The 12,905-nt window shown below is 40.0% G+C and overlaps 1 protein-coding gene across 2 annotated transcripts in view; it reads left to right on the top strand.

The window, feature by feature from the left end:
* The window catches only part of LYPLA1 (lysophospholipase 1), a 30,193-nt gene extending 17,933 nt beyond the window's left edge, over positions 1–12,260 (top strand). For both annotated transcript variants that reach the window (XM_043601079.1, XM_043601078.1), the window contains exons 4-9: positions 503–550; positions 2,035–2,105; positions 4,824–4,897; positions 7,044–7,145; positions 8,280–8,456; positions 11,917–12,260. In XM_043601079.1, coding sequence (XP_043457014.1) covers positions 510–550; positions 2,035–2,105; positions 4,824–4,897; positions 7,044–7,145; positions 8,280–8,456; positions 11,917–11,970 — 519 coding nt within the window. In that variant the 5' untranslated portion in view covers positions 503–509 and the 3' untranslated portion in view covers positions 11,971–12,260. The remainder of the gene's footprint in view (positions 1–502; positions 551–2,034; positions 2,106–4,823; positions 4,898–7,043; positions 7,146–8,279; positions 8,457–11,916) is intronic.
* Positions 12,261–12,905: the final 645 nt, after the last annotated feature.

Raw genomic sequence — 12,905 nt, 5'->3', positions numbered from 1 at the left:
TAGTGGACACTTTGGCAAAACGTCTATTTCCCATATTTATTTAGAGGTCTCTTAAGCAACTACATAGCTGAAACTTAGAAAATAATCAAAAATATAATCTGAGCATATGGGAATTGATGTACCATATCTGTGTGGTAAATTGCTCGTTTCCTTAGACTTAGCCAGAGTCTTATATTTTATGCATTTCCAACTGTCTTGGTTACACATTTTTGTAAGAAAATGTCTGGCTTGAAAGTATTAAATAAGAGTGTTGAGAAAGGAAAATGTTTTTATTTGCCAAGCGTGGTCCTGAACACCTGCTGCTCTCTCTTCAGAACACATTTGGAGGATGTGTAGAGAAAATGATGCAATGTGGATGCGGTGACACAGCTCAGTGTTGAAATTGTAGCATACAATTTTGTGTAAGCCTGAAGTAATTCTCTATCCTTCAGTGATGGAATGTATCAGGTTTTATGCCTTGTTACATTACTCTCACTTTGCGGTTTTTTTCTTTCCTATGTAGACCAGTTATGCCTGTAACATTGAATATGAACATGGCTATGCCTTCCTGGTAAGTGAGAATTATTCAATAAGACCTTTTTATTTACACTTAGTTTTTTTGTTTTTTATTAGAAGTGCTTTTGCATATAGCAATTTTTAATTAGCTATTTTTAAGTTGCAAAGTTACATAATTAACTTTACATTTAACCTTTATTTAAGTTTTGTATTTTAAATTTTTTTTTTTTCAACGTTTATTTATTTTTGGGACAGAGAGAGACAGAGCATGAACGGGGGAGGAGCAGAGAGAGAGGGAGACACAGAATCGGAAACAGGCTCCAGGCTCTGAGCCATCAGCCCAGAGCCTGACGCGGGGCTCGAACTCCCGGACCGCGAGATCGTGACCTGGCTGAAGTCGGACGCTTAACCGACTGCGCCACCCAGGCGCCCCAGTTTTGTATTTTAGATTCAGGGGTAAACTTGAGGAGCTGTGCCAAGAGGTAGAGGAATGGGAGAGAATAGGTAGATAGAAATAGTGTAGAAAATATCTCCTACTGCCTGATAAACCTTTGTTGGTTTGAGTGACCCCATGTGGCATAACTCTGATAAAGCCACAACCTTACACCCTTCCAACCTCTTGCTTTTGTGGAGAGTTGACAAGTTTTTAAGGAGACCACTTCCTCTTCCGCACTCTCAAGATATTTTCACATTCCCTGTATGTTTTATAGTCAGGAAGTAGAGTCAGTTCTTCGTTCCTCTAAGCTACTTCCAGTCTATTGTCCTCTTGTCCTCTTGTCCTCTCTACTTGTTGCCACCCATTTCTTACCCATCCCTTCACTTCCTTTCTGTCTACCCTAGATTTCTTGGCAGTTTTCACAGGTTCCTGCCTATTTTGCCCTTTGGTTCTTTCATCTTCCTTCTCTGGCAAAACTCCCATCCAGAACCACAATTTCTAGCAAACGTAGCTAGAGACCACAATGAGAGGATATAACCCAGTAGGGAAAGGGAAAGGGCCTGACAGAGAAGAGGAAAGCTTCCTTCGGGGCTCTGGTTTGAGGTACCTACAATGTACGATGAAAACGTTTTGAAGAATGTGGCTAGAGATCAGTATAATCCCTCTGCTTAATAGCTATGAGATGGCGCATGAGAGAGTGACGGCGTAAGGTAGCTCTGTCCCATTGGACTGACCTGTGGTGCAGTAGAAGGGGAGGGGAGTGGCTGGAACTCATTGCGGACTTTCTAGGGGATGTGCATCGCAGTTCCTGCTTGGCTGTAGGACTGGATTAGGTATTTTCTTAGATGTTCTTACTCTAGAATTATGTGGCAGTGTGATTTTTTAACATTAGAATCTGTATCTAGTTGGTGAAAGGAACGTGTAGAATGTCATATTCACACATTTAAGTTCTATTTTGGCCTCTGTAGACATTTTAATTTGAGTTTCATGTTCATGGTTTGCCCTTTTAATCCAGACTACCATGAGTTCAGTGAAATGTACTTACCATAAATACATATTTTTAGAATCAAATAGCTCTTTTAAGATTTTGCCTTGTTTTCCAGGTTCGATATTATTGGGCTTTCACCAGAATCACAGGAGGATGAACCTGGAATTAAACAGGCAGCAGAAAATGGTAAGTACAGAAAAATTTTACGAAGACAAAAGAATTCTTATTTTAGTGGCGTCAGTAGTTTTATTGATACTGATGAAATCGGTGTACAATTATCTGAACTTAGTAGGTGATGCTATTTCCTTTCTTTCTGATCACACTCTAAGTTGTTTGCCAAATGGACTCCCTTAACTGTAGGCAGCGAAGGTGAGGTGAATAGGGAAGAATGGTCTTTATCAAACTTAGTATCTGTGGATACATAATTTTGCTTTTATTTACAGCAGCTAATAGAGAAAATGGCAACTTAATCGTCGTGGCCAGTTATCTTCATTAAGGAGACTTGAATTAATGATGGATGTAATGATATAATCATGTGTGATGCAAATTATGTTAGTGGTTAATTTTCGTGTGGTAATAATAATAGAAGCCACTGATTGAACACTTAGCTGCTTAAAAAGACAGGTAATTCTTGTACGACTTAGCAGTTGGGGTGACCTTGAGGAGTAAAGCTTTGCAAAATTCAGGGGAAGTGGTCCCAGCACTGCTTGCCGGTGGGCAAGCAGCTACCAGTCGCCAGGCCCCCACAAGCCTTCCCTCCTCCCAACTGGGCCTTTTCTGCCACTTCTGCTTCCTCCATGCCACTGTAAATAAATCCCTCAGGTTTCCCAGCACTTCTTTTATTTCTTAACCCCCTATTCCTATTTTCTAGCCCTTTCTTCCATGCCATAGTCAGGGTGTTGCTTGCTTTTCATGCTCAGTCTAAGAACTAAACTTTATATAAAAAAGAAAATAATTTTTCATTCGGGCGTTTGTTTTTTGCAGTGTTTTAGAAAAAGCAGATTTTTATTTTTTGATAGAAAGGAAGTATGAAATTGGAAATTCTGATCTTAAAAAATGAAACTCTTGGGGCACCCGGGTGGCTCAGGAAGTTGAGCACCCGACTCTTGATCTTGGCTCAGGTCATAATCTCATGTTTCGTGGGTTCAGGCACTATGTCAGGCTCTGTGCTGACAGTGTGGGGCCTGCCTAGGATTTTCTCTTTTCCTCTCTCACTGCCCCTCCCCTGCTCGCACTCTCTCTCCCAAAATGAATACATAAAATTAAAAAAATAAATAAAATGTCACATTGTTGTAAAAAAATTAAACTCTTGCACATATGTAAAAAATGAAAGGACAGGGGCGCCTGGGTGGCTCAGTGGGTTAAGCATCTGACTTCAGCTCAGGTCATGATCTTGTGGTTCATGAGTTCAGGCCCCATGTCGGGCTCTGTGCTGGCGGCTCAGAGCCTGGAGCCTGCTTCGGATTCTGTGCCTCCCTCTCTCTCTCTGCCCCTCTCCTGCTTGTGCTCTTTCTACCTCTCAAAAATAAACAAACACTAAAAAAAAACCACATAGCACTGATTATAAAGAAAAATTTGAGGAGTCAGCAGTTTTATAGTTAATGATTTGTGTCAAAGTGTTCTGCAAAAGAACCCTTTGATTTTTTTCGTACATCATTTAGTGGCTATAAGAAAAATTAGAGTTTTAAAATAATAGAAAGGAACTTTTTTTTTTTTTTAATATTTATTTCTTTTGAGAGAGAGAGCGAGCAGGGAAGGGGCAAAGAGAGAGAATCCCCAGCAGGCTCCGCTGAGAGCACGGAGCCCAACACGGGGCTCAAACCTGAGAACCGTGAGATCGTGACCTGAGCCGAAATCAAAAGGTGGACACTTAACTGACTGAACCACCCAGGTGCCCCTAGTAGAATGAACGTTTTATTTATTTATTTATTTATTTATTTATTTATTAAAAATGTTTGTTTTTTTAAACGTTTTATTTATTTTTGAGACAGGGAGAGACAGCATGAACGGGGGAGGGTCAGAGAGAGAGGGAGACTCAGAATCTGAAACAGGCTCCAGGTTCTGAGCAGTCAGCACAGAGCCCGACACGGGGCTCAAACTCACGGACAGTGAGATCGTGACCTGAGCCCAAGTCGGACGCTTAACCGACTGAGCCATCCAGGCGCCCCAAAAATGTTTACTTTTGAGAGAGAGTGCGAGCAGGGGAGGGGCAGAGAGAGAGGGGGACAGAGGATCTGAAGCAAGCTCCATGCCGACAGCAGACCGCCTGATGTGGGGCTCAAACTCATGCACCACGAGATCATGACTTGAGCTGAAGTCAGATGCTTAACTGACTGAGCAACCCAGGTACCCCTAGAATGAACTTTATAAACACTGTAAATCACAAACCATGTAATCTACATTTCTTAGGATTTAAAATGGCGACTTGAGGTACAAATTCCTATGATTCATTGAAGAGAGAGAAATATAGAATGTATATGGGTAGAATTGACGCAGGTAAAAGAATATCCATTGATTGGTAAGAGAAAGAACTTTTGTTTACAAATGACATAAATAATTGGACAGGGGTGTCTCACTGGCTCAGTTGAAAGAGCGGAGTATGCGACTCTTGATCTCAGGGTTGAGTTCAAGCCCCACATTGGGTATAGAGATTACTTAAGAATAAAATCTTAAAAAAAGAAAAAAAAAAGGAAATAATTGAGCTATTTAAGCAACACCTGCCAAATATGAGTTTTATAATGAAAATACCTCCTCCTTTTATATTTTAATAGAGTGCTTCAAGTTTTTCATGTATTATTCACCTTTAACATACCTTGTGCTTTTCTGTAATTAATTTATCCTGTTTAAAATGGTATCAGGCTTAACTTTTACAGTGTTGGTGATTTAATTTTATGTTGATTTTAGTAAAAGCTTTGATAGAGCAAGAGATGAAGAATGGCATTCCTTCTAACAGAATTATTTTGGGAGGATTTTCTCAGGTAAGGTAAAGTTTGGGTGATATGTCATTGGTATATTTATCTAGAAAATCTGTGGTTTCCATCCTTTTCTATAGAGGAGTCTTTTTTTTTTTTTAGTAGATGTTGTAGAATCTGTTACACTATTGTTAATGCTGAATTAAGTTCAAATGGATTACATATAGTTAATTACAAGACTGTTCTCTTTTGCTTTTCTAGTTTTCTCTCTTCAGCTATTGCCTTTCCGTTCTAAATTATATCTTTAAAATAAATTTATTTGGCAAATTGATAGGAACTTGGAATGTATTTTCTTAAAATACTAATACACACATAGCTAGGTTTCTAAGTTGATGCTATGTACCCCTTTAAACAAAACTCTAATTTAAACACAGGTATAACTCCCCTCTCCTAGGAGGAGACTACTGATAGGAACAATACATTAGAAGACAGGAGAATTTCTTCTCTCTTTCTGTCACAGATTCCCGGTGGTTGAGCCCCATAGACTCCCCCTGCAATCCCCTTGAGACAAGATCTAAGTAGGGGCTCCCACAAAGTGACCCACAATGCTGGGGGATGCTGGTTGTCCCCGTTGCGTTCTTTCTTCCCACTGGAGGAACTGGAGGCTCCGGGGAGACTGTCTGGGTGGCGCTGCACTGGTCAGCGTGTAACCACTTCTCTTCCCTTCCAGTGTGGTCTTTCTTGGTCTCTGTGGGACAGGGGTGCCTCCGCCTCCCCTCCGTGTGCTAGGATTCTCTCAGTGGTGCCCTGTCCATGATTAGATGTTAGTTCTTGTAAGAGGGAGCAAAGTTAGGAATGACCTGTGTCCCATCTTGGTGATGTCACTCTGTCATCTTTCTTCTTTTCATCTTGTAAAATAGATTTTAGACTTAAATTTGTGATGTTTATTTTTGGTATCTTCTTCCTTCTATACTTTTTCTCCTACCTTCTATACTTTTTCTGCAGATGTAGTTACCTCATATTGACCTTATGTCTTTATTTCACCTATCCCCACATTGCTGTAGCTTCTAATCTGTGAATCTTCTAAATCAACAACTTAGTGTTCAGACTGAATACCTGAATTTGGGCGATGTTAGAATTATGGAATTAATTATGGAATTATTTAGAAGTTAAAATCTAGTAGACAGTTTGTTGATTCAATATGGTAAAAAAGATGTTACTGATTTGGTATTTATTGAAGTTCAAGATAATGTCTATTGTAATACACATTGTGCCATAAATATAGGCATAGAAATGAATGCTTGATTCGAGTAGGAAGCTAACATAGGAGGCTATGTGGTTGGGATTCATTGATTACAGAAAGCAACTCCTAGTACCGTAAGCCAGAAAGAGCAAGTTATGAGTCCGTGGGGTCACGTCAAGGAAACCCAGGATGAGAATGAAGCAAGGCCTCAGGAAATATCTAAGACTTGGAGAGCCGTCATGACTTTCTCTCCATCTTCGTTGTTTCTCTGCCCATCTGCTTCCTTTGCCTGTTCATCTAGAGTTGGCTTTTTCTGCCATCGCAGCCTATAACTTTGCCAGTTCTTGAGTTTACGTGTTACCATCCCAGCTGCACGGAGACAGACTCACAGTCACTGAGTTCCAGTTTCAAAATCTTGAGAAAAAGAACTTGACTGTCTCGGATGAGTTGGAATCTCATGTTCTCATGGGCCCCGGTGACCCGTGGGGATGGTCAGAGTGACATGGCATCCAGGTGACTAACGGGAACACAGTTCCCAGAGTGCAGGGTATTTAAGCTGGGGTGGATACTCTAAAGGTATCTGCTACAGGGTCCTTATTGTCTTGAATTTTTTAGAAAAGAGTACCAAGTTACAACTAGATTTGATTTTATACCTAAGACTTTTCAGAGGAGAAAATAAGTAACTAAGTTTAGAATATTCCTAAGGCATCTGTAAGTGCAAATATACTGTTAACTCTTTCTCAACTGATTGGGTGGTCCCTGTGTTCTCACAGTGATCTTCAATGTAGAGAATCTTATCCTTTAGGACATGGTGGAGTGGGGTGTTTGTGTTTCTAGGAGCTTGTCTGATCTGACTTGACATCAGTCACCCGGGTTGATTTTTTCTTTAATGGACATTATTAATAACAAGAAATCAAGTTGCTGTTAGCAGAGCATGTGTTCCATTGACTCTCTCTGTTGTCTTTCCAGGGAGGAGCTTTATCTTTATACACTGCTCTTACCACACAGCAGAAACTGGCAGGAGTCACTGCCCTCAGTTGCTGGCTTCCACTACGGGCTTCATTTCCACAGGTAGCCTGATTGAAACTTGCAGCATAAGATTACTGAGTTAAGGCAGATAATGTTGTGAGAGGGTCATTTTTTTTTTAATTAATAAACTGTATATTTTTAGAGCAGCTAAGGTTCACAGCAAAACTGAGCAGAAAGCACACAGAGTTCCCACATGTCCCCTGTCCCCATACGTGCACAGCTTGTGAACACCCCGCAGCGTGGTGGTGCGTCTTTGATAATCAGCAAACCTACACTGACACACAATAGTATTACCTAAAGCCCGTAGTTTACATCAATCATCCTTTTTTAAAAAGGATTTTCCTAGACTTTTGTGATCTGTATACTATACTGTCTTTACTGTAGATTGCATAGAATGGGGTAAAAAAGAAGTCCTTTTGTCACAAATCTTCTATTTGAAGTGTTTGATACATTTTAAGATACTTATAAAAGGGGAATTTTTTACACATAGAAATAACATTTTTAAATATTCAATATTCTTATTGATTGCTAGCAGAATTTTACCATAGAATATAATTTCTAAGTACTCTATAGTGTAAAGCAGTATATAACACACATGGGAGGTGTGGACATTTATTTTCAGATTCATCTTTAAATCTAGGATTTTTTTTCTTTATCATTATATAGCGTTTGTTTGGTGTCTTACACGTAGTAAGTGCTGCTGATTAACCGTCTTATTTAAATCAATTAAATAAGATCCAGCTAAAGTGTACCTCTCCTGTCAAGACACTGAATATAATAAAGAATAATTAAGATACAGTCTGCTTCAAGGAACCAGTTCGTTGGCAAAATAATAATACAAGACAGGATAATCATGTGTCCTGTAAAAGTTTATTTTTTTTAATTTATTTTTTATATGAAATTTATTGTCAAATTGGTTTCCATACAACACCCAGTGCTCGTCCCAACAGGTGCCCTTCTCAGTGCCCATCACCCACTTGCCCTGTCCTGTAAAAGTTTAAATAAAGAGTTGTGGGGAGCATAGGGATGGAAGGAATTTTATTCCCGTGGCCGAATAGAACCTGTGATGTAAGTAATAACATATGTACGTGCATATCTATCTGCAGTTGTAAATGCCTGGCATAATGCTCTATACATTTGAATAAATGATACTGGTTTTTTTGTGTTTTTTTGCAGGGTCCTATCAGTGGCATTAATAGAGATATTGCTATTCTTCAGTGCCATGGAGATTGCGACCCTTTAGTTCCCCTAATGATTGCTTCTCTTACTTCTGAAAAGCTAAAAATGTTAGTAAACCCAGCCAATGTAACCTTCAAAACCTACCAAGGCATGATGCACAGCTCATGTCAGCAGGTAACTGTTTGGAAGCAGAGACATATTTACCACTTTTCCGTGTGATGTTTTTAACTTAAGTAGCATTTGATTCCTTGGGTATTTAAAGGAGTTAATTAATGAATTCACATTGAATCATAGGTGAGGACTTAGAGTTTCTTCAATTTGATTCAACAGATATTCACTGTTTTTCCTGTTACATGCAAGTTTTGTGCATAATTCAAAGACAAATAAAAAACAGTCCTTTTTATTGCAATTTAAGCTAAATTAATTAAAATTTAATAGGGGAGAAGGGTATATATCCAAATGTGTAGAAAGCAGAATGTGATATGTGTTATAGTAGAAGTTTTTAAAAGCATTCTAGAAAACTGAGAAAAGCTGAGATTCCTATTGTTTTGGGAAGTACAGAGATCATGAAGGAAGAGCTGGATTTCAAAGAATGGGTAGGATTTGGATAGCAGGTGTACAGAGAAAGGACTGTGGGGTAGGGAAAGCAAGCTGACCAGTTGGGCCATAGTCTTATGAAAAGCTGGGTGTCCTCATAAAGTAGTTACAAGGAAGAGTTTTAGGGTAACGGAGGAGACGATAATAATGATTGAGTTTAGTGAACGTACTGAGATTGGTGTACCCCCATCATAGCAAAATGGGATGTTGGAAATACTTGTCTGGAGCTCAGGCCTGTAATAGAGATTTAGAATAATGGCCAATATTATTGATCACTGAAGAATTACCATGGGGGAATATCAGGAAAAAAGCTGAGGGGTAGAACTTGTTTGAGGGGGGTAGGATTAGAAAGGAGTTAGGTGTTGAATGAGAGTACGAGAGGAGAGAGTTTCAGAGCGGTTGGGTGCCTGGCTGGCTCAGTCAGAAGAGTGTGTTGCGACTCTTGATACTGATTTCGAGTTTGAGCCCCAAGCTGGGTGTAGAGATTGCATACGTATATACGTACATACATGTGCAAACTTTTTTTTTTAATTGGTTAAATTATTTAAGGAAAAAAAGAATTTCAGAGTGGAAGGGAAGAGTGTCCCATGATTCAGAGAACAATTAAGGAAAAACAGGCCAGGAAGAAACTATCCCATAGTAAGCCATCTGTGACCTTGGATGCTTGGAAATGGAGCCTGCAGTGGATTGAGTGAACTAGATAGGGATAAGGACCTTTATTAAAAAGGTTTTTGTGAAAGGGGGAAAGAGTAGGAAGGCTCTTTAGTCAATGGGAGAAAAAGACTCCCATGGGTGGGGAAGAAGGAGGGAGAAAATGAAGTGAAGAGAAGATAATAATCTAATGGGAGAATCTTAGGGAGATCAAATAATAATGTAGTTTAAAGCCCTAAAATGGGTAGTGCTTGCCTTCAAAGAGGAAAACATCACTTAAGAATCTAGAATAGGATGGATGAATATAAACAAGGATTGTTGAGGTGGGTAATAGTTCAGAGCTCACTTGAGATCTTCTTTGTCTTTTCAGTAAAGTGGGAGATATGGTCACTTGGTAAGAGTGAAGGAGGCCTGCATTGGTTTGGAGGCTTGAAAAGGTCTAGAATAAAAACTGATTACCAATCGTTAAGGTAGTCCAACTTAACTTAGCTTTGCAACCACTGAGTGGGTCTGAATCATTTGCTTTACGGGCAGAGAAAAGAGGTATTAATATGATTTATCCAAAAAGACAAGGGGGCCTAGGATTCTAGGGTGTTACTGAGAACATAGTTGAAACTGTCAGCAAGTTTTGAATCCAGAAAGCAGGTGGGCTGACACTCAGGATCCAGGAGGGACTGAGGGTCTAGAGCAGTGGTTTTCTTTCTTTTTTCTTTTTTTTTTTTAATATGAAATTTATTGGCAAATTGGTTTCCATACAACACCCAGTGCTCATCCCAACAGGTGCCCTCCTCAATGCCCACCCCCTACTTTCCCCTCCCTCCACCCCCCTTCAACTCTCAGTTTGTTCTCAGTTTTTAAGGGTCTCTCTTATGGTTTGCCTCCCTCCCTCTCTCTTTTTTCCCCTTCCCCTCCCCCATGGTCTTCTGTTAAGTTTCTCAGGATCCACACAAGAGTGAAAACATATGGTATCTGTCTTTCTCTGCCTGACTTATTTCACTTAGCATCACACTCTCCAGTTCCATCCACATTTAGAGCAGTGTTTTTCAAAGTAGGCTTTACATTACAAATACCCTGGAGCCTAATAGAAATGCAGACACCAGAACTTCAAACTCCGCATTTTTTTTTTTTTTTACCTTTATTTATTTTTGAGAGAGCGCAAACAGGGGAGGGGCAGAGAGAGAGGAAGACACCAAATCCCAAGCAGGCTCTAGGCAGGCTCTGAGCTGTCAGCACAGAGCCCAGCACGGGGCTCCAACCCACAGACCATGAGATCATGACCTGAGCTGAAGTCGGATGTCTGACCGACTGAGCCACCAATCAAACTCTGCATTTCTGATTCAGCACATTGGGGGTTAGCAGGTAAACTCAGGTATCTGTGTTTGTATAGATGTGTTTTTAAAATAAAAGCTCTAGGGGCGCCTGGGTGGCTCAGTCGGTTGGGCGTCCGACTTCGGCTCAGGTCATGATCTCGCGGTGTGTGAGTTCGAGCCCCGCGTCGGGCTCTGTGCTGACAGCTCAGAGCCTGGAGCCTGTTTCCGATTCTGTGTCTCCCTCTCTCTCTGACCCTCTCCCGTTCATGCTCTGTCTCTCTCTGTCTCAAAAATAAATAAACGTTAAAAAAAAAAAGCTCTATTGGGGCACCTGGCTGGTTCAGTTGGTAGAGCATGTGACTCTTCTAAGATTTTATTTAAGTAATCTCTACACCCAGTGAGGAGCTTGAACTCAAAACCGCAAGATTAAGAGTCTCATGCTCTACTGACTAGCCAGCCAGGTGCCCCAAGCATGTGACTCTTGATCTTGGAGTTGTGAGTTCAAGGCTCATGTCAGGCATAGAGCTTACATACAAAGGAAAAAAAAAAGTAAAATAAAAGCTGATGATTCTTTGCAATCACATTGGAGAACACTGGACTGAATGATTAGGAGCAGAAAGTGAGAAGAGATAAAAGGCACAAAATATTTTATGCTATGGATTTAGCATTTCATTCTAATGAGGGAAGGCTAAAAGCTAGGTTTTTCCACCCAAGCTTAGTTGACAGTAATTGTATCCTTACTGATACTTCTCGGGATAGGTGTTGTCACTCCTAAGGCCCTTTGTCCGCACTCAGCCCCAGTGTTTTGTTCAAGTAGAGCAAAGTGCAGACCATTTTCATGGGACCTCAAAATAGTTGGGAACTATCATTTGAACGTACAATAATCATCACAGTCACGGGAAATGTTCTGAAATTTCTATCGTAGCCTCATTTCTCTGTTACAACTTTTCATTTAATAGAAGTGAAAATGTGGTTTCGCCTTACCTAGGCACACTGCAGATTTATTTGGTGGTATTTTAGTGGGGATTTAATTTCTGATTTTGTAACAGCTTGTTAAATCACTTTATTCCAAACAGGAAATGATGGATATCAAGCAATTCATTGATAAACTTCTACCTCCAATTGATTGACGTCACTAAGAGGCCTTGTGTCGAAGTACACACCAGCATCGTTGTAGTAGTGTAGAAACCTTTTCCCGTGCCCAATCTTGAAACTTCGGAAGTTTGCAGTGTTAAAATGTTTTGCAAATACGCACCGATAACACAGACTACGTAATAATATCTCCTTGTGGGAAATAATGGTCTTTTAAGTTTCTATACATGTATTTGTATGATTCAGAATATACTAGTATTAAAATAGGTGAAGCAGCTGACTTTTTCCCAAATGTAATTCAACAAAATAATAAAATACTGTAACCAGATTTTTTATTACATCATTTGAAAATTATCAGTATGCTTAATGAGAATTTGTTCAGGTATAAAGGAACAGTTAGGATATGAATTATTTGTGCATCTTGTGACTTAGTCTACAGACTTACTCCAAAATGTAGACACCATGCATTATCTGTATTTTTATATATGTGTTCCTTACATACTTAATGATTGCACTACATAATGAGAGTGAGGTGTTACTGCATTATTCCCAGTAACGGGAGTAATGCTTCTCAGTGTCAGTAAAGAGTAATATTGCTCTCTCCAGTTAATGGCCCTTTTATTTTGGGGACCAGGCTTTACTTTCCCTGATATCATTTCTTTTTTTTTTTAATTTTTTTTTCAACGTTTATTTATTTTTGGGACAGAAAGAGACAGAGCATGAACGGGGGAGGGGCAGAGAGAGAGGGAGACACAGAATCGGAAACAGGCTCCAGGCTCTGAGCCATCAGCCCAGAGCCCGACGCGAGGCTCGAACTCACGGACCGCGAGATCGTTACCTGGCTGAAGTCGGACGCTTAACCGACTGCGCCACCCAGGCGCCCCACCCTGATATCATTTCTATTTAAGGTTTTTTTTTCCTCTCCAGAAAGTTGTTTTCTTTTTTATCCTTCATAAAAGACCAAATGGCTTTG

This window comes from Prionailurus bengalensis, chromosome F2, assembly GCF_016509475.1.
Source record: "Prionailurus bengalensis isolate Pbe53 chromosome F2, Fcat_Pben_1.1_paternal_pri, whole genome shotgun sequence".
NCBI classification, from domain to species: Eukaryota; Metazoa; Chordata; class Mammalia; order Carnivora; family Felidae; genus Prionailurus; species Prionailurus bengalensis.
This window is presented reverse-complemented; position numbering and strand designations above follow the sequence as displayed.